General features: G+C 38.2%; 1 protein-coding gene across 6 annotated transcripts in view; it reads left to right on the plus strand.

Annotated features, from left to right (window-relative positions):
* Positions 1-27129, plus strand: part of REV1 (REV1 DNA directed polymerase) — a 57763-nt gene that overhangs the window by 18354 nt on the left and 12280 nt on the right. For 3 of the 6 annotated variants that reach the window (XM_071581769.1, XM_071581612.1, XM_071581547.1), the window contains 11 exons: positions 5095-5244; positions 7379-8091; positions 9875-9982; positions 11437-11553; positions 16121-16253; positions 17219-17347; positions 18020-18174; positions 19004-19123; positions 20518-20738; positions 21751-21923; positions 25460-25562. In XM_071581769.1, coding sequence (XP_071437870.1) covers positions 5095-5244; positions 7379-8091; positions 9875-9982; positions 11437-11553; positions 16121-16253; positions 17219-17347; positions 18020-18174; positions 19004-19123; positions 20518-20738; positions 21751-21923; positions 25460-25562 — 2122 coding nt within the window. Of the gene's footprint in view, positions 1-5094; positions 5245-7378; positions 8092-9874; positions 9983-11436; positions 11554-14350; positions 14671-16120; positions 16254-17218; positions 17348-18019; positions 18175-19003; positions 19124-20517; positions 20739-21750; positions 21924-25459; positions 25563-27129 lie in introns of those variants that run through there. The other 3 variants (XM_071581704.1, XM_071581924.1, XM_071581840.1) reach the window with 3 other exon arrangements.

Here is a 27129-nt window from a genome sequence, read left to right on the forward strand (position 1 = left end):
ATCTGTCTGCTTTCCAAAGATTAATGAGTTTATCATGACACTTAACTACACTGGCTATTATTTTCATTTTTATTGGAGAGCCACAAAGACAGTAATGTAAAACACCAAAATGATGTTAATAATTGGGAAGATGCAATGGGAACTCTTTAAGATAAGATTATTCAGAGTTACTTACACAAGGATGGTAATGTGTATGTTGAAGTTTATTGCTGCATTAAAAGCTTTGTTTATTATGAACTATGGTCTGAAGTCAGACTGTAATAAACCTGTTGTTAAATGCAAATAGCTCTAGAATTTTGGTTTAATTATCATCACATAGAGATCATATGGTATCAGTAGTTGCCAAATTCAGTGTTGCAGAGTAATGGTGTACTTGCTTTAGTGACAAAATCATTTTTTCTGCACTCCTTTTGTTGTATGTGTCTGCTACCTTTACATTTTTGCAACAAATGAAGGTCCTTCTTCCTAAATCTATCTCCCTTTATTTGAAAAATGCACCACACAATTATGTAGCTTGGAAAGGTTGTTGAGCAATGAAAATCAAATTCAGGTGATCTGAGAGCTGGAATAGGAAATTCAAATATTCAAACAAACATTCGTCGACATAATAAAATCACTTCTCAGAGACTGAGGGTAACTAACTACTGACATGAGCTACCACTAGAATTTGTGGATTCCTTATTTTGATTTTCAAATGGAGTGAATAAATTTTGTAAGGAACTCTGTTAATCGAACAAAAATGTGAAGAAAATACTTTAAAATACTTCTGAAAAAATTATTAGTCTCGTGTGACACTTGGTTTTGTTTTTCTGATGAGGATTCAGAATGTTAAATGTATGTATGTATGTATGGCCAAACTTTGCGAACAAAGATTTGGGAAGGGCTCTCCCCACGTGGGTGTGCCCTTCCAGCCTGCACAGTGGATTTTTTAGGTGAGGCACAGCGTGCGCAGAACTGGCCCCACCGTTTAAGTCCTGAGGTCCCTCTGCCACGGCCGAGCGAGCTTGGACGGTGACAGTGAAGTCCTCAGGACTGTCACAGCACCCAGTATTAACCGGGGCTGACCCTGCTGAGCATCCGAGATCTGATGGGATTGGATGGCAGGGAGGCATTGAACTGCCCGGTACGGTCTCCACTGAGACTCGAACTCCCGACCTTGTGATCAGAGTCCGGAGTGCTCACCATTACACCACGGGACCGCCCATAGAATGTAAAATATTTGAATAATAAAAGCTACCAGTCTTAAAACAGTACAGCTTTTGGAAGTGATGCCATGTTTTTTTAGCACAGCAACTTTTGTTGTGGTGAGGTGACTGAACAATGGGAGAGCAAGTGGGTATCATTTGCTTTGGCTACAGTAGGGCTTTGGACAGTTTCCTGTTGCATGACTTAAGACAAACTGTGGAGATAACCAGTTAGATAGTGATTTGCTGGCTGAGTGAGGAACTGGCTCGACTGCCTGATTTAGACAGTAGTGGTCAGTATGTATGGCCAGACTTGGCGAACAAAGATTTGGGAAGGGCTCTCCCCACGTGCCCTTCCAGCCTGCACAGTGGATTTTTTAGGTGAGGCACAGCGTGCGCAGAACTGGCCCCACCGTTTAAGTCCTGAGGTCCATCTGCCACGGCCAAGAGAGCTTGGACAGTGATAGTGAAGTCCTTGGGACTGTCACAGCACCCGGTACTAACCGGGGCTGACCCTGCTGAGCATCCGAGATCTGACAGGATGGGATGGCAGGGAGGCATTGAACTGCCAGGGGACGGTCCCACTGAGACTGGAGCTCAGGACCTTGGGATTCAGAGTCCTGAGTGCTCTCCATTACACCACGGGACCACCCTACTGGTCAGTAGTTCAAAGTCAAACTCGCAAATGGTTACAAGGGACATTTCCAAAGGATTGATACTGAGGCAGATGCAGTTTAATGTCTTCATTAACAACGCGGACATCAGTGATGCCGTGGAAAGTTCCTTCAGCAAGTTTGTGGATGGCTTAGAAGAGAACAGTTGGTTATACAAGAGAGCAGGGCTGCCCTTTGGAGAGTATCAACAAACTGGAGGAACGGGATGACAGAAACTTGATGGAATTGAACAAAGGGAAATGCAGAAATCTGAACGTGAGACATAATTAGTTCCATGCGTAAAGACAGGCTAGGGATGCACTGACTGGGATACACCCTTGTACAGAAGAACTTGAGAATCCTGGTGGGCTACAGGGTGTCCATGGAGTAGCAGTTGTGCCCTTGTGGAGATGGAGACTAACAGCATACTGGGTTGCATTAGCAAGACCACAGCCAGCAGCTCGAGGGCAGTGATTCTTCCAATCTGTGCAACACTTCTGAAGTTACATCTGGAGTTCTGTGTCTGATTTTGGGCTTCTCAGTACAAGAAAGTTACTGACCAACTGCAGTGAATTCAGAGGAGTACCATCAATGTGAATAGGGGCCTGTAATGTGTGACACATCAAGGGAGTGAGGAAGCTGCTTCTCCTGTGCTTGAAGAGAAGACCAGGAGGGGATCTAATTGTTGCCTTTTGTTACCTGTATGGAGGTTATGGAGAGTGTGGAGCCAGATCTTTCTTCAAGATGCACAGCTAAAGGACAAGAGATAATAGTCACAAGTTGGAGCAAAGAAGAACATTTTTACTAGCATAAGATTTTTCACAGTAAGAGAGAGTAAGCAGTGGAACAGGTCCCTAGAGGGCCTGTGGAATTTCTGCCCTTGGAGACACTCAATATTTGGGTGGACTCAGCCCTGAGCAACCTGATCTGACTTTAAAGGTAACCCTGCTTTGATCAGTGTTTGGGCTAGAGACCTCCAGAGGTCCTTCCCAGCATAAGTTTTTAGTGATTATGAATTCTGTGATTGTCCTAGTTCAGCAGGAGGGACCAGTTAACACTGTGTGTGGGATGATCAAAGCTGTGTATTCTACCCCGTCTATTCATTCCCCAAGGACAATGGGCAGCAGCTGCCCAGGGAGTCATTATCACCTTCACACCCAGCCTGAGGGGGGCGGAGCTGCTAAGGGGCCATCAACAATTCAATACCCCCTGGCTCCCAGAGTTAATCACCCATTGTGTGAGTCCCCGCCCAGGGGGAGGGACTGGGTGCTCCCTGAAGGTACATAAGTAGTGGGTAAGAAGACCTGGGGAACTTCTCATCGGATCCAGAGAAGCAGCAGGACCTCGACAGGAGGAGATCACCGGTCTCGGCCAGACCACAGCCCTTGCCTGCACCAACAGGTTTTTCATTTCCTTTTGCTCTGGACTTGGGGGAGCCACAGGGGGTCTCAGCACAAGGGCTAACAAACCCCCTTGGGTTTGTGCCCCAGGACACTGGGTTATACTGCTGAGTTGAAAGCAATTTCCCTTTTGTGCCAGTGTATTTATTGTAATATTATTATTAAATTTTAGCTCTGACTTAGAATCTGCCTCGTGGTGAGTTCATTTCCCCTGCTGGTTCGCCTTTAAACCAGCACAGTGATTCAGAGAATGTGAAATGGGGAAAGATGTTGAATGATCCATCTAAAATAGGATTCCTCTTGCTGCATCTTAAAAAAAAAAATGGAAAAAAACCAAGTGTAGATTGATCTAGTAATGAAGATACTCCAGTAGCTAAAATCTTGAAGTCATGAACAAGTTCTCAAATAAATGGGGGGTTTTTTAGCCATCTTGAAATTGCAGCAATTATTTTGAAAAATTACCCAGGTGGATCTGCACCTCTGTCCATGTGGTGATGGGAGAAACAGTCTAATCAGGCATTGTAAAATCTTAGTTGCTGCATCACCACTTTCTGTACAAGAAAGCTTTGGAATTCTACCATGTGTATTTTTAAGTCTGTTTGGTAATGTTTGATGTAAATTATATTCCTTTATGAATGCTATATATTCGGTAATCAAACACTATTTAATTGATGTATTTTTGGGACTGTTTTTACTATCCCATTTCCGTAGAAACCTTAACAGGTCTCTGTGTATATGTGTAACTAGTTTTAATTTATCTAATTGGGAAATGCAGTCTCCCACTATATTCTTCTCTAAATACAGCAAGAGAGCTCCTAAGGGTTTTTGTTTTACTGTCCAGCTCCCTTGACAGTACAGATTTGAGCTAGTTAAGAAGCACATCTCCCAAGAGAAAGAATTCAGGTGCTGAAGAACAGAAAAACAGTATATGAGCTAAATTATCTTACAAAATTTTTGGATCTAGTTGAATCTTCAAAACTAAATAGTAACATTAATCTGCTTTGATATGGGAGAGATTTCTCTGCTGTAAGAAGTTTAAGCATCTCTGACCCAGTGGTCAGTATGAATGGTTATATACAAAGAAGTAACGTGTAGGCTGGGAAGGCTGTTGTTATCTGTACTGCCAGCAACAACATTGTGGTGTGTTTCTGAGAGGGTTTCACTTCCAAGTGTGTGACTTCCCTAAGGAGTTTAGCAGTTACTCAACTATGACAGCAGTTTCAGTGGAAGAAGAAAAAGAAGAGGAAGATACATTGGAACACAATAGGATATAACTGGACTGATTGCTGGAGATATTTATGGAAGGTCTGTTTGGAAATGATTCTTCTGTCTAGCTTGCATCAGTGAATTCCCTCCCAAGAAGGTGTAATTAGCCCTTTAAAATGGAAAAGTAGTACTTTTTTAATAGTGAACCACATCACAGCTGACCTCCTTCAAATTCTACCCAAATTTGGTTAGAACATAAGTCTTTACATTGTTCCAAGCTAAAGAGCTCAGTCAGCATTGTTCAGGTAGAATAACCTGGACCACTCACCAGGACTTTTTTGACTGTTTGTTTTTTTTAAGTGAAGTATTTGGGGTTTGTGTTTGTCAGTTGGAAAGACAAATAGATGTAGACAAGAGATCAAAATAACTGTCCAAATATCTTTTGCAGTACCAGCCATTGCATCACAAGTTACTTTTCGGTTTAGTCCAGTTAGAGGTGGGAAAGGGTTGGGGAAGGAGCTACATCTGAACAACAGAAGGTAGTTTCAAAGCAATAGTTTGCTGCGCAGGAGAGACATTTTTTAACATATAAGGTTGGGGGGGTTTTAACATTTCTTAAGCAGTAACCTGTTCCTGTTTTTTATGTTTCAGCATTAAAGCTGGACGTCTCCTCTCGCACATTCCGTATCAGCTTTACACCAAGCAGTCGAGTGTTCAGAAAGGTCTCAACTTTAACAGCATATGCAAACCTGAAGATGCCATGCCAGGTCCAAGCAATATAGCTAAAGATCTCAACAGGGTGTAAGTGTTCCAGATCCTGCAATGCAGATGCTCATCATTCACCCATGAGGGGGTTTTGCCTTATAACTGTATAGCATTTTTAAAGTTTATTTCAACTTCATAAGAGGGAAGGTCTGAGGCACTGAAATTTAAAAGTAAGGTGTAGCTGTACAGTTACAGTTGAGGACAGAACTCCAGCTCCCTTGACTTCGAGCCTTCCCTCTGGTCTTTGGACCACGGTTTGCTTGTTAGTAAGACCTGGGTGTCTGGAATGTAATATCTCTGTACAGAAGCAACAGGCATATGTTAAATGGTTCTGACTAGTGACACTGAAAAGTAGCTGGTGTAATTTCACTCCTTTTGCTAAAGGTGTCCAGGAATGAATATAAATGTGTACTGATTGTTAAGCTCTTTCTTTAGCATCTTTAAAAAAAAGTCACAGCTTATATTATGTATGCTAACACCAAGGTTTAAGTCACACTTGAGAGAGAAGATGGATTAAAATATGGAATTACAATATTAAAACATATTCTAAAAGTTCTAGGACCTTGAGAAGAGACTAGAACAGAAAGCAACAGTGAAACATTTCAACTGGCAGAGGAATTGGAATTTGGAAAGAAACGTTCTGCTTGAACCATTCTATAGATATTTTTCAAAGACGGTTCCCACATGTTTTTTCAGAAGTACATCTTTGTTCTTTAGAGGCAAGAATCATAACATTATAGAATTTTTTAGGTTAGAAAAGATACCTGGATGTCATCTGGTTCAACACTACTGCTCAAACAGGCCCAAGGATACTGTACAAAATACTCTACTTTCTGATTTGTGCTGGTGATCTGAATTCTTCCACAGGCTACTGATTTATTCAAAATCCAGTTATGCATAATGTTGAGGAGGCTTTACCATGAGTGGGATTTGTTTGCATTTAAGAAAAATAAAATCATTCCAACAATATTAATATACTAAGCAGTATTTTATATCCACATTTTAACAGTAAGTGGTGCAATCACCATCACCTCTTATTATTGCATTGTTAAAGTTTTTTTTTAATTAGAAAAAGATTCAGATTTCTTAAAGTACCAATTTAATCTGGAAAAAAATGAGTTTAAAAGCCTGTCTTATCCACTGATACTAAGTATGTACCACTGAATATACCATTTTCAACCATGATTATCCTCAAAAACATGGTTTATACAATTTTTATTTCTGATAATCATAACCAAATTGTTGTCACGGGTAATTGGCTTTCTGGTGTCACTGGCATCCCAGATAGCTAATTATTTCTCACCTTTTTTTTTGCGTACTTAAATTGCTGGCTTTGGGAGTTGGAAGTGATGTTTGGGTTTGTCGGTGTTTTTCTCAGCAGATCAAGAGTGTGTACAGCTCTCGAAGGCTTTGGTTTTAATATCCAGAGTTAATTTTTTTGATGAAAACTTTGCACTATCAGAGTAAATGTAAATGGCTTAGTTTATATTCTTAGAAGTTGAAAAGTAGTTTGTTTGTGTTTTTTGTCAAAGCAGAGCATATATTTTATTTTTAGATCTGGAACAGATTTTTTTTTCCATTAAGAAAAAATAAAAAGATGCCATGGTCAGGCCATTCACTTAAGAGTTGGACTCGGTGATCCTTGTGGGTCCCCTTCAACTCAGAATATTCTGTGATTCTGTGAAAATAATTTTCTAAAAAATAGTTTCCTGTGTATAGTTTTCTTTTTGTTTGTTTGTAACCAGATAAGAAAAATCACAATTTTTTTTATAAAAATGTAACTTCTTCTGATGGTTTGCATATTCCTGCAACATTCATGCTGGCCATGGGAGTACAGTTCTGTTAACAAGTAAATAATTATTGCAATTCAGTTGGAGACCACTTGCCAAATTAAAGGCCTTGGGAATAGATTTTCTAATGTGAGAATGGTCACTCCCATGTAAACTCCTGTTCGTGCTGTCTCATAATACATGAAATCTTCAAAATCTTTGGTGTGGCAATGCAACATTTGTGCCAGTGAGAGGATGTGGGTCAGAGTTTGAGATAATTGTCCTGGGAGCGTAAAACTCCTGATAACAATTAGAAAGATAAATACTTAACACTTGAAATTACCTGTAAATGTGCCTTTATTTACAAAATATCTGGTATTTAATCATTGTATCTGTTTCAGAAATCATGTTAAAAAGTGTGAAATGGAAAACGAGATCGCATCCAATGGAATAAGTAGCTGGAATGAAGATGAGGAAGAAGAAGGTGACGATTTTGGCTTTACAGAGCTGGAGGAGATTCTTCCCATACGGAAACAAAATGGGATTCAGTCTCACAAAGACAGCACTGCCATTTTTAATGGACACACACACACTTGTACCAGTGCCTTAAAGACACAGGATTGCTCGGTGCCCTCCGGCAACGGTGTTGCCAGCAGGTTCTCTCCAGGCCCTGTGCAGGACGAGGGGAAGGCTGAAAAAGGCATGGTTGACTTTAGAGACTGCACAGTGCAGCAGTTGCAGCAAAGCAAAAATAAAACAGACTTTTCGTGGAGTCCACACAGGACTACGAGTAACTCATCCTCATCTTCACTTTTGCACAGTAATGCTAAAATCAATGGTGCTCACCACTCCACTGTTCAGGGGCCTTCAAGCACAAAAAGCACTTCTGTACCTGCTCCCAGCAAGGCAGCTTCCTTACCTGTGTCCAAACCTTCAGATTGTAGTTTTATTTCTGACTTCTATTCACGTTCAAGACTGCATCATATATCGACATGGAAGTGTGAACTGACAGAGTTTGTCAACAGCCTGCAGAGAAAAAACAGCGGTGTCTTTCCAGGAAGGGAAAAATTAAAAAAATGGAAAGCAGGCAGGTCTGCACTTAAAACTGACACAGGTAGATACTTGTTTAAGGAGGTTTATGTTGAGAAGATGCCTTTGTACATTAAATGTCTAAATGAGACTATGTAGGTTAGTATTCAATATTCATATTGCAGTCAGACTATCTGTAAAACTTGCTGACTTTGTTGCAGTGAAAACTTAACAGATCCAACTGCTTTTGGCTTTGTTTTTTGTTTTGAACATAAAATGTGACTTAATGTGATACTTTGGTCTATATTGAATTCCTCCTTGTAAAAATAATATTCCTGACTTTACCAAGATCTGTGGACTGATCAAGGGGAAAAATTATATATATATATCTATCTAAATATACACGAGTCTGTAGTTGCTGTGTGAAAATCTATAGTGGAAAAAAAACGAAGAAAAAACCTTGTTCAGCATGAAAATTTGAAAGATGAGTAACATTTGGAAATGAGTTAAAATCTGATTTTTTTTTGATAGTAAGAGTTTTTTGTAGCTCTGGGTCTGTTTAAATGGGTAGCAGTGTCATGAGACTTCTGAACCTGGCTTGGAGAGAAACGTTTTATGTCATTGCATCAAGGGCCAAAGGGAGAAAAGTTACGTGATTCATGAGAGGCAAAGTGTTACAAATATAGATAAAGTATTCTGCATCATTAGAATCTCTTGTTTACAGTCTTATTCCATTGAAAGGCTAGCTTTATACCATTAAAGAGATTCCAACTCTTGTGCTGTAAAAAATTCATTTGTAATCATACAACAATATACTTTACTATAAATTGCCACATCTGAAAAATTGTTAGATAATGAATTAACTGATCCTGTGTTTGTGCTAAGCCACCCCAGTTCTCAAGCATGTTCACTTATGAACTACCTAAATGTGTATTTTTTAATCAAAATGTGGTATTGGCTAATATAGTTTTATTTTCTCTTTGATTTGGCCTAGAGTATTCAAATAGGTAATGTCTGTGTTTCAGTTGACAAGTAGCAACTTCCTAACTTGATTATTTGGTTTATAAATAGACCCATTTTAAGACAATCCTTATTTTTCAAAGAATGAGTTCAAATTGTAAATTATTAAAAGCAGAAAAGCATTTTTCTGATCACTCAGTAATTAACTCACATGGTAAGCAGAACAGTTGATGTACTGAAGTATTTTTTCACTGTTACTCTTTATGCATTATTCAAATTAGGATTTTTTTTGTTAGATATTGGCTCCTCTGGTAGGTCAGCAACAGAGAGACAGACTTGTGACTTCTATAAAGTATTCATAGTGCTTTATAAGGTTTTCAGTCTGGAGGTATCTCAGTCATCCTTACTGAATGTTTGCATGAGTTGTAGGTACACCAGTGACAAAATTCAGTTGCATGGGAGATTTAAAACTCTTTCTGGTGTGTTGCATGAAGAATGATGGTAGCTGTTAGTGCAACTAAACTTTATTTTTGTCTTTTGAAACAGTCTTCTGATGGATGAACAAAAAGGAGTAAAATTCTCTGTTCCAGATTGTGTTAACCTAGTGGAATTAAGATCCAGTGCCCACAGCGTGCATTGACCTCCTTGGACTGGGGGGAATTTGTTAGGTAGAAAGTGTTAATTATAAGAAAATAAAGTAGAATCTCCTAAGTTAATGCATTGTTTAGGCTGTTTGTAGACTGTTTATGTTTACCTTTCTCAGAGTAAACACCTTGGTGAAAGGAAACAAAAATATTTATGATTTAGAGGTGGTAAAAACTTGATAATAGTCCTTGATGACTACTGTGAGTATTATCGAAGTGTATAAATTAGGGTTCAAGTTTTCTGTTGGTGTATCTTCATACCAGGTAATGTGTCTGTTGCGAGCTCAGCCAAGCCACAGAGCTGTATAATGCACGTGGATATGGATTGCTTCTTTGTGTCTGTGGCTATCCGAGATAGACCAGAGCTCAAAGGTCAGTATTTCATTCCCTGTGTTACAGTTCACTTACTTAAGGCTTTAAAAACCAAACTTCAACACTTGCAAAATTAGCTTTGCATGTGAATCATTTTTCTTACATCTTCAATAGTCAGATCATGCAGCTTTCATATTCCTGTTTATTTTCTCACAATCCAAAAGGAAGCAGAAGAGAGAACTGGAATTCTCCTTGCTATCTCCTTTCAGTATCTAAAGTAAGGAGAAGTAAAATTTGTAGTGACTGTTCTGTATGGTATTGCACATATTTTATTGAGTCTTACATCTACCATGTTAGAAATCAGAGAGCAAATTCGAGTTGTTCCAAAAGTGGGGTTTGGTCCCACTGTTTAAAAAAATGTATCCTAATAATTTTCCTGAATTAGTTTAAGAAGCTTTGTTTAACTAGAAAAGCAGAAGGATAAAGGCTGAGAATCAATTGTCTCTTTGCCTGATGCATATTTTTCAAGGAAAATCTGCTTCTTCTTACCTTTCCTATAGTACACATGAATTATTATAAGACCTAAAGCTGAACAATTCCGAAAGCGTTCAGAATGAGTTGTATGATCATCCCTGTGACGTAGGAGAGTTAGTGGAGCACCTTAGCAAGTTTTGGTGGGTTTGTTTATTACAAACGTACCTTTGAGAAATGGAGGTCCTGGTTCTGTGCAAACGCTGAACTTCAGTGATGCACAAGCCTGAAGACTTGGTGCTCTGGTGACCATCTCACACCCAGCTGTGTTAGACCTTGGGGAAGAGTCAGCTGTACAAATGGTTCCTTTGCTCTCTTCTGTCCAAAGGCAGGAACAACTGTATCAAAGATACTTGTGCTGTATTTGGCACTTTGAAACCTTGTTTCCTGCCAAATTTCAGATTTCCTCACTGGACTATAAAGAACAAAGGACTTGTCTGCAAACAATTCTTCTGTTCCACAGAAGTCTGCCAAAAATTTCAGTGCATAAATTAGCTGCTTTTAGAAACACCATGGAGGTGTTGATATTACAGAAAAGTCAAAAGTTTGCTAAAGATTTTGTTTTGTACAGTTAAACTGGTGGAACTGAGTGTTCTGGTATTCTGCTTTACTTAGCTAATAAACATGTTGAAATATTTAAAATCAGCACAGTGTTTGCTGTATTTCACTAATGAATCATTAGGTCCCTGGTGAAGTTTCATGGCTTCTATTTATACTTGTTACTAGAGACAAACTAGTGTGGCTGTATTTTTAGTTTTGAAAAACTTTTCTTCTTTACACTTGACTGCAATTAAGACACCAGATTCATTGTCACAATTCCAAGTCACTTTCATAGCTGTTTCTTCTTTTATGCTGTAAGAGCTTGAAAGAAACTATGAAAAATAAATTAAAAGAGTTTATGATCTTATCCTAGTTGTGCTGTTACTAAAATGAAAGGTATTATAGATGTTGACTTGTAAGCAAATGCATTTTTTTGTCCACAGGGAAGCCAGTAGCTGTGACCAGCAACAGAGGCGCAGGAAAGGCACTGCTGCGCCCGGGTGCAAACCCCCAGCTGGAGCAGCAGTACTACCAGAACAAGCTACTGAATGGCAGAGCAGGTACAGATAAGTCTGTCTGTCTGTCTCTTTTTAACTGCTGTTACAGAAGGTGTTTTTTCTTAAAATTGTTAATAGAGTACACTGTGGATAAATCTGCATTTTGATGTGGAGGATTTCAGGAAAGAAATACCTTTGCACAACACGGTGCTCTGTGGCCTCAGGATGCCATTGTGACTTCTTAGTTAGGTTTGCTCAGCATGGGTAAATCACCTTAGAGCAATTTTAGGTTTTACTCATTTTCACTGAGGTGAAGTTTAAGATAAAATGCTAAGTAGTTATTTAAAATAAGAAATAAATACAAGTTGTCCAGGTTCACTTTTTTCTCAGAAAGTCAATTATGGAGAAAAAGGTACAGAATAATTTTTTCAAGTCTACTACAGTGTTTTTACTTTAGTAACACCACCACATGGCCAGTGAGAAATCAGTTCTTTGAAGTTTAGTTTTCAAGTTGCATGTGTAGAAGAATATCTGTGTACAGTGAGTTAATTTGTGGGGTCCTTAGGAGCATTTTACGTTTCTGGAAAGTTTGTGCAACTTCCATGAGTTCTGTTTGTTCTGTGCTTTGTTTCCTCAAAACCAGGGTGTCTGTTGTATTTTGAGAATTCCATATTTGCCTGCAGTAATTTAGAAACTTGTTACTTTTTGTGTCAAGTAGCAGTGTCCTAATGTGAACAAACCATAGTTTTATTAACAAGTTTGATTAGTATTATACTGCCTGGATTGTATTTAGTACGAGAAAGTATATTGCTAAACATTGGCAACTTCAGTGGCAAACAAGTCTGTTTATCATCCTCCAGCTTAGTTTTTACTACAAGGTTGGTAGAAAGTGCATATAAAAGACTCTGCTGCTGTTTCGTTTCAGTTTAGATGTGGCAGCTGAGTTTCTCTTTTGTATATGCAGTTTTTACCAACCTTGTAAAAGCAAATGCTGTTATAAAGTTTACACCTCAGTGAGTTCTTTTGGTGATACAAGAGGGGGGAAAAGAAAGGTTGTTCTTCCATGGCTGTTCATGAAACATTAGTACTTTAGAAATTGGCAGGGTTTTGTTCATTGGTTTGTTTGAAGACATTTGGAAGCAAGTGATGCTATTCTTTTTATCTTTTTGCTGTAGTTTTAAGAACACTTCAAAACTGGATTAGAATATATGTTTGTGGAACCCACTGGCCTTAAAGTTTTCAAGGACTTTTCCATATGCCCCAGACAAAAACAGCTGTGTTTTTTATGGAGTTGGATTTTCTGTAGTATAGAGTTTGTGTATGAAGTATTCATTGGTAGTTCAGTTTTATACAGTGACTTTCTAACTTTGGTTAGGACCTTACTGGATAAGGGTGTGACATAATACAGTCAAGTGATGTTTGGAGAGTGAGGTGACGGAACTTCAGCTGATATGTAACATGTTCTTTGTGATTCACAAATTGAATAGTTTCTCTTCTACTGTATTTATTGCTTAAGAGTGCAGCAGATTTCAATCTCATTGCATAACAAGGTCAGTTTCTTACTGCAGCAGCTTTTTCTGGATATCCACACGTTCATTTCCTTACCTTCAGCATCCAGTCTCACTGGCTTGCATGCAGGCAGGCAGATACCTCTTTCCTTCTTCGCACTTAGGCTGGTCATACAGCCTGTTGTTTTGGTGAAAGGATTTTTTCCTAACACTCTTTTTATAGTCTCTATTTCATTAGCTGCATTCATAATATTTTTTAGTCTCTCTGTTAATTTTTATCTCCATGTACAGTGGTTTTATCAACAAAAAACCCCCAACCTGCTGTTTCTGCTTGCATTCTCATAAGTACATGGCTTGTCTTCCTTTTGGGGCAGAGAAGTTAGTTAGTTGTGGCCTTAGATGAAAAGGTGGAATTGGTGATGAGGCTTCTCAGACATCACAGACATTTCAGAGCCTGTCTTTAATTGGGCCTTGCCAGAGAGCTACATGGGCCAGTAGGTACATGTGTTACATGGAAAAATGCCTTTTCTAAACTATCAAAAATACAGAATGCTAAATTAGGCTATTAAACATACACAATGGGGGCGTGTTATATGGATGAAATGTGAAGATAGTTGGGAGCAACTTAGAACATGGACACATTTTTACATCCATGCTTCAACATGTTACCTACTGGGGGTTTTGGTGCTTCATATTTTCCAGGCTGTTCTCTGATTTTACCTTCTCCAGGTCTTAGGAAAAACACAGAAACAAAGCACCTCACCCCCTCCAAAAAAAAAAAAAAAAAAAAAAGGAAAAACACAATCAAAAAACACGAAGAAAATCTCCCAAACTCTTATGAATCCCTTTTGACCAAATACTGAATTCTGCTGCTTCAGCGATTTTTTTTTAATTTGCCAATTACTTCTTTAGTGATACTGATTCCTGGCTTTGATCTGCATTGCTATAAAAATACCTGTTGTCAATAGAATCTTGAATCTTTCATGAAATACTTCCTTTTTCTTGTATTAATTCATCCAAAAATGCGTAAGTTTTAAACTTAACTTGCTCTCATTCTCACCCTAAATCCCCAAATTGGAGATAGGTTTTCTGGGTAGTTGAAATTACCTCTCTACTTACATGCCATCTTTAACATTCACATTCTATTAACACATGTTAATCAGGACTCAGGGTTTGGGGTCTCTTATCCATGGCCAGGATGCCCAAGATGTGAATGTTTCCTAGGCTTCCTTTCCCTCAACCCTACTATCTCCCTTTTCATTCTAAAGAGCAGCAGATTTAAACCATCATATTAGTCACAGATTTATTCTCAGCGATTTCTTTTTCACAGACTTGGGTCCTGGCCTCTGATTTCTCCATCCGTTGCTCCACATTCACCATGTGCCTGTCTAGTTTCCCAGCTTTTGATGAGAGGTTCTCTGCCTTGCCTTCCATTGAGGACAATGTGTTCTGCATTGCCCTGAATTTCACATGAAGTGACTCCATCAGCTCATGGGGGGATCTGCTCTGCTGCGGTGCGGAAAAAGGCGACGAATCCAGTGAAGATAGACAAGATGACAGCATCATCTCAGGCCAGGGCACAGGAAGGCATGGACTGAAGAAGTTGTTCTTGTCGTTCTTGTCTTTATTTGGGGCATAATTTTGCCCTGATTTTCAGTTGCAGACATCTTAGGTAACTTTTTGAGCTCATCATGCTTTAAAATATTTAAGACATAAAAAGATGCAGAAATTTAGGGGAGATTCTGAATAAAGGCAGTTTTCCACATGAGTCAGGCTCTCTCCTGCTGTCTCCACTCACTCATTACACCCCTTTCTCTGGTTTGGTAGCTACTCGATGTGCACAGAGCACCATGTTTCCTCTCAGTCAGATTGTCAGGGTATAAGTTGTTAGGACTGTGGAATATAATTAGACGTTGTGGCACTCTGAAGAAAACGCCCCATTCATAATATTAAAGGGTATATGGTATTAACTGGACTACAGCAATGGAAAGGAACTGCATAATGGGTTTCATTTAAAATAAATAGAAGCTTTTTTTCTGAATGATACCTCGTTGCTTGATTCTGATGGGAGTTTGGGAGAGCATAGTAGTTTTTGCATGCAGTTATTTTTTTCAAACTGATCTGTGTTTAGAATATAACAAGTATTTCAGGGTTTACATACTGTGAAAACCCAAATAGAAAGAAATAGAAAATCCTTTATTTGTTTCCATTTCAACATCCTGGAATTCTGACTAGTACCTATTGTGCAGTGGGCCTGGAGATTCTTTAAAATTTGTATAAGACCGTGCAGTAAGGTTTTATAGAATTAGAGTAGGTCTGTCTCATTTTGAGTCCAGGATTGCAGCATTTATAATTGTATCATTTTGATCTAAGTTAAATTTGTGGTGATATTTGAAAGAAGTTGGCATATCCTAGTAAGAGAATTATTAGTAAGTAATAGCAGATGTTTTTCCAATTAATATCCCTGTAAGACTGTTAAAGGAAATGAAAGTTTCTCGCTAGTGTTTTTTCATTTGAGCTAATTAGAATTCTAGTTATTTCACTTCTTAAAAATCACTTTGTGGTATCTACACTATTAGAAAAGTAATGTTAAGTATGATAAAAAGTGGATTTGTATTCTGTATGAAATTTCTGTGTTCTGGTGGTTGGAGTGCTTTTTGTAGAAAGGAACATAACCAAGTGTCTTCTTGTTTAGCCGAGGAGTTAGTAAAGTTTTTCGTGTCTTGTATTTGTTTATAGGTTATGGTTGTAGCAGTTAGCCACAGGTGCTTGATCATTTTTATAGGCACTAAAGCTAATCATTCTTACTGTACAGTATGGTGTATGTAGCCACCAACTAGTTACTGTCTATTAACTTGGGGGGAATTAAAAATAGAATTCCTCTGTTAATATTCTTCTCAGTAGTAGGTACAGACCTATCCACAGAGACACATTACTGGGGGAAGAAGTCTGGGGTTTTTCCTGGACCATGATATGAATAAATACAGAATTAAGAAACCTCTTCATCAACATATAACTGTATAGAAATTGTATAAAATAAAATGCACAATTTTAGTTTTATTTACATTCATTCTGTTGAACTCTTAATAAAAATAACATAAAGATAAATTTTATTTTCCAAGCAGAAATCAGAGTACCTGATAAGGTGGACTCATCAGTCTGGGAGCATCCGGATTCCACACATTTGAATGGAGCTGACTTCGAGCTCACTGTTCTGTCCATGGCTGAAATAGCTTCTTGTAGTTATGAAGCCAGGTAGGTAAAAGTTAACCAGCAGTTTGCCTGAGAATCTCATACAGATAGGCATAAGATGTCCAAAAATAGCAGTTGTTAGGCTTTTTAAATGTATCTAGAGAGGAGGTTTTATCCATTCAGAAATTGTAGTCTTATAAGTTGTTAGAATTTAGCAGAAGGTCTTCCCTATGGATGCTGCTGCTTTTTGGATGCTGCTGAGTAACTCTCAACCTAACCTACATGTAACTTGAAATAAAGCCCATTAAAGAAAACCTCATGCCTTTCACTGTGATACTGTTGATTTTATAGTGTTGTCTTCACATCTTTGTATTAAAATTGCTTTATTTTATAGAATTATGACATGTAATGAAGGTTTTACTTAAAATCCAACAGAAAAAGGGACTACTAAACTTAAAACATTCCTTGCAGAGACTGTGCTGAGCATCTCCAATAAGATAACTTGTAAAGCCTTAGAGTATGAAACTACTTCTGTAAATGTAAGCACAGTGTTAGAACTGCAATTTTTTTTCCCTGATGGTAATAATACTCCAGAAATTATTTCTTCATTGAAACCTTTCTCAGGCTAGGCAGGTTTCTATTTGTATCTCAACAAGTTAGAGTTTATTTGTTAACAGGAGCCTAATTATGTAAGCTTGAAGCTTGGAATGTAAGATCCAGGTACCTTAGACACTGCAGTATACGCATGGTTTTAAATTGAGACAGAAGAGGCAAATAGTGCTTTCTGGAGCCTTTGTCCTTCAGCATTTTCCTAAAGGCAGGTTGTTCGTGCTCCATGGCTGAATATTACACTACTAATTCAAATACTTTATTCGCAGTTATTTTTTTACCTATTAAATTGCGCCCGTTCAGACTGAATTTCTTTTCCCATTTTGTGTAAAAAGACAATAATTTAAAAATATTCTCTATTAATTTTTGGGAAAGTTTGCACTGTGTTTACTTGGGGTTTTTTTATTATTGAATTTTAGACAACTTGGCATAAAGAATGGAATGTTTTTTGGCCAAGCAAAAAAGTTGTGTCCAAATCTTCAAGCAGTTTCCTATGATTTTGATGCGTACAAAGAAGTTGCACGGACAGTGTATGAAATACTAGCAAGGTAATGTGCAGTTAGTTTTACTTGGTCTTTCATGGTAAGGTTATCAAGCATATTTTTTTTGCCATTGCTGGATGCCATTATTTGATTTATATTTTCATCTCCATGTTACTGTTCAGCTCCAATAAAGCCATTCCTATTTGAGGCCTTTCTTTGTAATGTTTGTGTTATTTTGAGCACCAAGCTTCTCTGCATGTTTTTATCATGAAGCCAAATCCTGTAAACAATCAACATCTTGACTTCCAAAGGAATCACTGTTAAATTTTTTACTAATTACACTATGAGAACCAGATCCCTGCTTAATTGTGAGATCCTTCCAAGAGGTGTTTTTTGAGTAACTTAAGAGCAGGTTCTTGGAGTAACATCTATTAGAAACTACTTTCTAGTTTAAAATGCATGTGAACAACACTGAAAATTTGTTATTATCAATGAAAAATAAATATTCAACTCCTCCTTAAGCTGTTCCTTTAAAATCATGATGCATGTTGAAATTAGTCCTACATTAATAATATTAGTATAGCTTGCTGCTTTAGCATTTTTGATATCTAAGTGATGTGGGATACAGAATGAGCAGGGAAATGCCACCACAAAAGGAAGACTTTATTTGCCACATATTTGTTTTAACAGATGGTGAGCTGTTGCTGGTGTTTCACCTCCTTTACTTTGTGTTGATAGCTATACTCACAACATCGAAGCAGTCAGTTGTGATGAAGCTCTAGTAGATATCACTGAAATCCTTACAGAGACCAGACTGACTCCTGATGAATTTGCAAACGCTATCCGCACCGAAATCAGAGACCAAACTAAATGCACAGCTTCTGTTGGCATGGGTGAGTAACCTTGTTCCTGTTTGCAAGCAGTGACTGCTTTTGTTAATGTATCAAAGCTATGCAAGTTTGCTAAAACTCCTAAGTTCTTGTAGAAGATGTAGCCATTCACATTAAATTAGTGTGAATAAAAATGCAAGAAAATCTTGCTAAGTGGAAAGCTTTAAGGAAAAATGTATAAACTTGCTTTAATTTCTCCTTTGTTGTCTGAGCAGTGTGCTGAAATTCCATGTATGTGATAGTCTTGCATTCCTTTATATGAAATGCAACTATATTTTCCCAGTAAATAGAAAAATGAGCACAGATTGTGCTCCTTAATGGAGAGAGCAGCAAGAGTTTATGAGGTGACAAGATTTCACATAATTATTGGAAGAAATGAAAGCAAAGATTTGTGTAATTTGTAGTAGGTATTGAGTATGAAATCACATCTGAAAATACTTTGTTTGATTTGTTTGCACTTGGCTCCTTCCTTTCTCCTTTGTTTTTGTCCCAAATTAATACTAGACTTGAGTATCTCTAAATAGCTCTGCCGAGTGTATGTATGTAATCCACTTGTGAGATGAGCTGAAGTTCATGACTGTAACCAGAACTCTTCCTTTATTAACTTTGCGGTTACCACTACAGTTGCACTGCTGTAATAGCACATACTGCTAGCCGATGATTTGAAAGTAGACACTGCAAATATATATGAATAACTTCATTAAATTCTCTGTAAAAGATAAAGAATTTGACTATACCTTCTGCATTTTTAACTTGAGTGTTGAACTGTGGCATTCTACTTGAAAATCTATAGAAGTTAGCACAGACATGGTTTAATTTGTTGTTTTTACAGGTTCCAACATTCTGCTGGCCAGAATGGCAACTCGTAAAGCAAAACCAGATGGGCAGTATCACTTAAAACCAGAAGAAGTGGATGATTTTATCAGAGGACAACTTGTAACCAGTCTTCCAGGTACTCATATATTTTGGAGGGCATTTTGCATCCTGATACTACATTAAACCAGGTTCAGCTACAAATCTGCTTTCTGGCTCAAACGAATTTAGATGCTGTTCCATGTTTATGATCCAAAATGCGATAGACACGAAAGACACATGGAATACACCTGTATGAAAACAGGCTTTATTATACTTTTTTTTGTTGTTCCAGGAAGATACTTAAAAGCATTGTAACAGAAAGTGTTTCCTGGCCTGTAGCTCTCTCTTGTTGCTCAGTACACGTACACAGTATAATGTGGCACAGGCATGGTGCAAAAGGTACTGAGTAAGGGCTCACTTATGCTTGTAGTGATCAGCTGACCTCACCCTGCGTGTATGCACACATATTTAGTGTTACGTGTTCAAAGCAGTATTTTTATCTGCTTAAGAAAAAAAGAGAGAAGGGCAGTAAACAATAGGCAGCAGTAGACACTGACATTGAGGAGTGACAGGAACAACATCCACAGACAGGTGCAGGTTTGACAGAAACTCTGATTAATTTACAATTTACAGCATAGTACCATTTCTCTTTGGCATAACTTACAGGAGATACTTCTTCTCTAGAATAATACTTACGTGGTATTGTGCTTTGACTGGAATGTTTTAAAGCTTTCACAATTCACTTGTATGTTAATAGTAAAACCTTTTTAGTATTTGTGTTAATAGTGCTATGTAGACAGAGAAATCAGTTATCAAAGATAGAATCTGATTACCTGAAATGTCTAATTTTTTGCTGACTTCGTTAGTGTGAACTCATACGACTAATATTTTCTGGAAGTAACAGGCCACCTCTCCAAAACCCAGAAATATACTTCAGTTTATCACACTTACATATGTGTCGTTGCTATGGATACCTACAATTTCCAGTGCTTGGTAATTCAAAGCACAAGTGATACAGGTATGCTATCACTTCTACTTGAAATACTATTTTTCTACCCAAGAAGCAGTGAAACAGTGGTCAAAATATTGGTTGGTTTTCTTTTTGATTAAATCACTCACGCGTGATAGGAAAACATTTCACATGTTGGACACTCTTTTTGGACTGAGTGTTGTGGGGATTTAGAGTTACATAATCTGTACCAGGCAATTTGCAAGTAGGAGTCATTCATGTTTTACCCAGAAATAAAGAAACTCACTGCAGTATGATATCTTAAACTAAAGTGTGAAACAGATTAAAGAAACACAGGTGAAGACAGCAAAGGTTTCCATTCAAACCGTGTTTTATGGAGCAGAATTTATTTTATATGTTGTATATTTGTTTGTTAATCTGATATGACCTCATGTAGGTTTAAGATAAAATAAATTATTTTTTAAAAATTCAACTGGTTTTGAATTTCATAGGATTAACAGAACTAACTGCTTTGTTGTTAGGAGTTGGCAGGACGATGGAATCTAAGCTGGCTTCTTTGGGAATTAAAACCTGTGGAGACCTGCAGTGTGCTTCGATGTCAAAACTACAAAAAGAATTTGGTCCAAAAACAGGGCAAATGCTCTACAGATTTTGTCGTGGTTTGGATGATCGACCCGTTCGTACAGAAAAAGAAAGAAAATCTGTTTCAGCAGAAATCAACTATGGAATAAGGTTTACACAGGTAAATTCAAAATTGCTTCTTCTCTGCAGTGACTTCTTTCAGCTGTAGAAGAGTCTTCTCATATTCTGATTATTTTCACTTACACTTTGATCTGTTAGAGCACCATCTTAGCCACGAAATAGAAATGAGGAAAATGAAGAAGTAGGAGACCAAACGATAAAATGGGAGGAGAGACTGCAAAAGTATTGGACTGAAAAGAAGCTTGCACAAAATTAGCTGGCTATTCTGCATTCGTTATACAAGTCTGGTACAGAAAAAGAGAACTGCAGTAGGTTTGTCAGCACCTAGCATTCTCTTTCATTTAAATGCTGATTATTTGAAGATGCCAGTGCCTGAAACCATCGCCAACTGCTCCAGTACAACATTTTTAATAGACTTTTTACAAATATTGTCGGGGCAGGGTGTTTTGTTGACCAAATTGTATTTAAAAAGTAACTCAGCTTTTTGTTGAGAACATGAGTATTTATAGAAATTACAAAAAAAACCCACAACAGGTTTGGAGACACTTCACGATGTTGTGTAGTCCAGCCTTTTGCACTAAGCAGGGGAAGCTGTGAAATCAGACCAGTTGCTCAGGACTTTATCCAGTCTGGCATTGAAAATCTCCACAAACAAAGACTGTGCAGCTTCCCTGAGCAACATGTTCCACTGCTTGACTTTCCTCGTAGTGACAAAGATTTTCCTTACAAGCCCTGCACTCTTCATGTTCTAGGTTTGTGCTTAAAGCTAGACTTCCAGTTCTCTTTGGGGGTTTCTGAATACATTTTTAAAGACTTATTTCTGAAAGGACTTACTATTACATGTATTTCAGCATGAGGATAGGAATCTACCATCTCACCTAACTTCAGCAACCTACAATGTCAAGAAAACACTTGAGGTTCAATAAGACCATTGCTAGTGAATCAGCTTCCTCTTTTCAGTTTACACAGTCTGGATTGTATTAACCCTTAATGATTTACCTTTAATATTTGAAAACCAGTAATTATCTAAACCTGTTGGTTTTCCCCTTCAGCCTAAGGAGGCAGAGGCTTTCCTCCTCAGCCTCTCAGAAGAAATCCAACGTAGACTTGAAGCTGCTGGTATGAAGGGTAAACGATTGACCCTTAAAATTATGGTCAGAAAGGCTGGAGCACCAGTGGAGCCTGCAAAATATGGAGGTCATGGAATCTGTGATAATATTGCCAGGTAACTACTAGGCATGAACACAATTCTGCAGAATGTTGAGGACCAAAATTTACAGGGAGAAAGGACAGAAGTTTCGAAGTGCTTGATACCTTTGTCTATGTATCAAACTTGCACCAAAATAAGTATTATCAAAAGTCCCTTGTGTTTGGGTTGTACATACAGGGTGTTATGGTCATCAGTAATATATATGCACATATATGTTGTTGCTCCACTTGCTCAGTATTGAGCTGGGGGTTTTGCAGTGCTTGTAGAAGACATACTTAGACCCTGCACTGTGGCACACATGTGGCAGCGTTTTTATTTCTTTCAGTGACCAGCCAAGTTGAAAGGTTCTGCTGCTGCATACTGCTTTCTCTCCCTGAACTGTGTGAGATTGGGTATTTTTTCTTGACAGACTTTCTGCTGTTCCTTGATAGGCTGTTGGCCACATGCTGATTGTGACAGCTGGAGTTATGTCTCAAAGAAAGTTGTACTTTGTACTTGTCAAGAAGGATAACTGATAGTTCCGTAGTTGTCCAAGGCTAGAGTGCCTGGAGGCTAGGGCAGTATTTGCACAAGGACTTGCTGCAGAAGACTGAGAGGTCACATTGGATCCTGAAGATTGGAGCTGGCATGAGACACCTTGGACTGTGGTCATCTGTCTTAGTACAGACAAGTTTGTTAGTGTTGACTCTTGTCTTGTTTCACAAATAAGTCTGCAGAGAAGTTTTTTGGTCCTAGAAAAGACAATGAATATTTGAAGTGGAGCTTAGAAAGTTAAATCTCAGAATCTCAAGGGCAAAGGCTGTGCCCTGTGTTTCAGCTGTTCAAAAAGGCAACTTGTTCATTTCTCTTGACCTTCGCACTTAGATTTTTTCATGTAGGTGTAAGTTCCTCCTCAGAAGGGCCTTTGTTTTCTTGTGGATCTGTATCCATGTAATAAAGTCTCTTTCTACTTGGTCTCCCTGTAGCACTGTTGATCTGATTGAGATGCTGCCTGTAGTGGCTGCCCATCTATGGGGAAATGGATAACCCAGTTATTCTGCCTAGGTAGTCAGTTGGTGGGTAGGTGGGTCACTGTCAAAGGAGTAGGGCCTTCAGCTTCCACGAGCAGTGCTGTTACTCTTACCCGTTTGTTATTTCTGATTGTTCTTTGTTTCTTATTGATAACCTGAATGATGTTCACTAAATATTTTTTAATCTGAATTGTATTCATATACTTACATGTTGAAAACACAGGAATGTAATCTAGGCATAGAGCATCAAATGCTTTTCCATGCAAGACTTTGTACAAGATTGTTACAGAACCTTCTAAATACACATATGCTCTTCAGACATAACTTCTGTATCAATCAAAGCAATTCTTCCTTCAGTAAAGGGATGATCCTGGCTTTTGTGAGAGGGTGCATTCAGCATCTTTGAAGATAGGTCTTTTCTACTTCTCCTTCCATTTCAGGTGGTTGTAATAGATTAGTCCCTCCTGAACTCAAGGGTCATATTTGGTCAGAGTTGCTGATAACAAAAGAGATGGTGGGGTTAATACAGTGTGTTAAGAGTTCAACAGTAGGACTTGCCTACATAGAGCCTGTCACATAGTTGTGATTTTACTACATAGAATTCAGCTGTAAAAAAACCTGAAATCAGAAAATTCAGATGTCACCATAAGAAGCTCACCGCTTTATGGGATTGGTATGTATATTAAGAAGGAAATCAGTCAGTCTATACTTTTGTCTTCCGGCTATCCTGATTTCTTTGAGTTGGAGATTTTTCTCTTCACATTCTAAGACAACACTTGTAGGGTTGAGTGTGTGTTGAGATAGTTTTATTGCTCCTTTACTGGAACTAGTGCCAGACTGCCCTCTCATGAATGGTGAGGTCAGTGCTTTGGACCCCATTTTTGTGGTCAGGCATGCTAATGTACATGCCCTGTCATTTCCGGAGTTCATGAAGTCTTCATTACGGTAAGGTGCAGGGGCACCCAAGAATGCTAAATTGTTCACACAGCTAAAGCAGTTCAGTGGCCAGGATCATGTTTGATGGTGTCTCTTTCTGCATCTGACTCTACCAGTGGCATTGTCAACCCCAGCCAGTCCAGGTTATGCTGTCTGACAATATAGGTACTGTATTCCTGTCTTTGTTGAAGCATTTCTGTTCAGTCCAGTGAATGGCTTTTTAACAGCAGCAGGGTAAACCAGAAGCTGGCTCCAAGCAAATGGATTAGAATCTCAAACTGGTGTTCCCTCAAGTGGTTGGTTTTTCTCTTTGGTTCAAGATTTTCTCTGTAGCTGTAGATCATGACCCATTTCTTGCTCCCTCTCCTCACAGGTGAATGAGTTGCTACGCTTTCTTATCCTCCTGGTCCAGATTCCCTAGAATAACAGTCATAGTACTACAAAGGATTCAGACTTGCAGACTGCTTAAGATAAAAAGAAACTCAGCTTCTCAGATGTCAGTAGTATTTTTACTGCATCTTTGAAATCAAGTCCCAATAGTATAGCATAGACCTTTTTAAAATATTCTTCTGAAATATTCTGTACCTTTAGACTCACGGTGATATTGATCCCCTTTTCTTAAAAATATTGGCATGTGAGGATTAGGGAGATCTTCATAACACTCATAGTAGGAAGGTTTTTCCTTTTCATATTGGCAGAACTAAACCTTTCTGGAGATCTCTTGGCTGTAACACATGGTGGTTTCTGACAGATCAAAAAGTAGAGTAACACCATGAAAGTGTTTAGTATGTTACCAGGATGGCACCCTGTCAAAACATCAAAGTGGGACTTCCTTATATCCATAAAGTTAAAAGTGCATCGGTTACCTCAGTGAGAAGAGTTGACATCACATTTGATTGAATTTCTTGAAATTCTCTCTTTGCCTGTCTCAAATGTTAGGGCTTTAGAGAATCCAGAACTACCAGGCACTGCTGCTGTCCTGCCCAGTTCTCAGGTGGCAATTTGTAAAACTCCACAACCAGGTCATTTTGTGACACTTGTTGCAGAAATTGCCCACGGCAGAAGAACGTCTTTGGAGTGTTATATAAACTCACTCACCGCTAATCTGAGTTCTTATTGTTTGTAATCCACATGGACATGCCTATATATCTGCATCTTCCTCTTAGTTCCTTCTGAAACTCTTGCTGTAGACGTTTGCCAATTGGCAACTGAAGTAATACTGAGCAAGCTCTATGAGCCAAGCTTGAGCAAAGGATAGAAATTCATGAGCACATTTCTGTGCAAACTGTAAAGTGAAATGTTTTTTCCTGGCTTCACTAGGTAGCATGTACATAAATATATACTACATTTGGCAGTTTATTGTGTGGACTACACACTGAGAGTGTTCAATCAGTAAGTGATCTTCTTTTTTATCTGTAGTTCATGCTAAGTTTTAATTACCATTAAAAAGAAACCACAGAATGAAAAAGCAGTATTCAGTTTCTGCATCCAAAGAAATTACGATCTTTGTTCTTCGAGATCCTCTCTGGAATAAATACAGAATTGTTCTTGTCTAGGATTTGTGAAAGAGTTTCCTTTTTAACCGTATTTGTTTATTCTTTTTAGGACTGTGACTCTAGACCATGCAACAGACAGTGCAAAAGTAATTGGGAAAGAAACTCTAAACATGTTTCACACAATGAAACTGAACATATCAGATATGCGAGGGGTGAGTTAATGACAAAACTGAAATTTATTCTCTTTATCAACCTTCTTTGTTGTCTTTCATAAATTTTCTGTTCCTCAGGGTAGATGATAACCAAACTTAAGCAAAAGTGTAGATAATTCAAATCTTATGTAGATTAAGCTATGCAATCATACTATGTGTTCTATGTTTACCTTTGAAAAATATGGTTAAAAAGCCAAAACTATAAAAAAAAATTTTACTGGGATATGAATTAATATACAACATGAAACAGCCTGAGGTAGCAAAGTTAGACTGTATCTTCTACAGTTCTGTTAGCACATGTAAATTTTATTTTGCCATAGAATGTTCTGTAAACTTCTGCAGAGCTATTAGTTAAGTAACTAATATAAATACTGCTTGTAATGCCATTTAAAGGCAGAGATTAAAGGAGTTTTTGTTATAGACTGCCAGTCTTAGACCAGGAAAAGTTACCAGCCCATGGTTTGACCTTTATTTGAAGGTGAAATTTGCTGGTTCTTTTGATTCATCATTTATTTTAGAACAGTCTTGCTCATCTCAGTGGTTTTGTCATAGCAGTGTGAACCCATGATAAGACTATTTCGGCATCAGCCATTTGTTACAATGGAGCACAGGGGATTTCTAAACCTGTATTTATTGGTCATGTGGATACATAAGTAGAGTTTTGATTCACAATGTTGCCTTGCAAAGTCAGCCTCCTGGCTTGGAGTTGAGAAAATATTTATCATCCTGTCCCTGTCTTTTTCTAGTTTTTTGTCAGTCTCTGTGCTGTCTTTACTGACTTCTTATGTTGTTCTACTTCACCTGATTTCTTTAGCCCTTGTTCCAAGAGCATTCTGATTTATAGTTAGTATCCCCTGGATGCTGTACATGTTTTGCAAAACAATGTACTACTTCTGACCAGGTGGCTCTCCTGAGTTCTGGAGGGGCTATTCAGTTCTAGGTCATATAATAAAGTTCAGAACCATCCAGGATCCCACAGTTGGTTGTCCTCTCAGCTGACTTCAGACACCCCTACGTGTATGTCTATGCCGGAGCTAGTCCCCTTAAACTTTATATGTGAGGTGAGCTGTGCTTTAGTGCCCTTTTTCTGTCACTATCTAGAAAAGATCCTGAACTGATGCCCTTAGTTGTTTGTGCCCACACTTGGGCAGGTAAATGCCCCCACTTGTCCCATAGACTTCAGATAAGAAACTCTTGTCCTAAAAGGCAGAAAAGAACCCAAGGAAAAGTTGCTCAGCACATCAAACACAATATTCCAAGGTCTTTGTTTAAATTCTAGAACCAAAATGTAGAAATATTTCAAAGCAAAAGAAAAAGCTCAAAGAAAAACTTTGCAAAATGATGATGTCCTATCCCCTTTTTCCAACTAAGAAACTTAATAAACAAAATTCTTGATCTATAATTATAGAGGAAGACTTGGTAGAAATAGACACAATCTGCTTCATGCTTTCTGAGTTCTATATACAATCTATTTAAGTGTTAAGGTTTTTTTGTAAAAGTTACAGAAGGTTGAGGGTGGTCCCGTGGTGTACAGTAGAGCACTCCGGACTCTGAATCCCAAGGTCCT

The sequence above is a fragment of the Pithys albifrons genome, chromosome 1 (assembly GCF_047495875.1).
Source record: "Pithys albifrons albifrons isolate INPA30051 chromosome 1, PitAlb_v1, whole genome shotgun sequence".
NCBI lineage: Eukaryota > Metazoa > Chordata > Aves > Passeriformes > Thamnophilidae > Pithys > Pithys albifrons.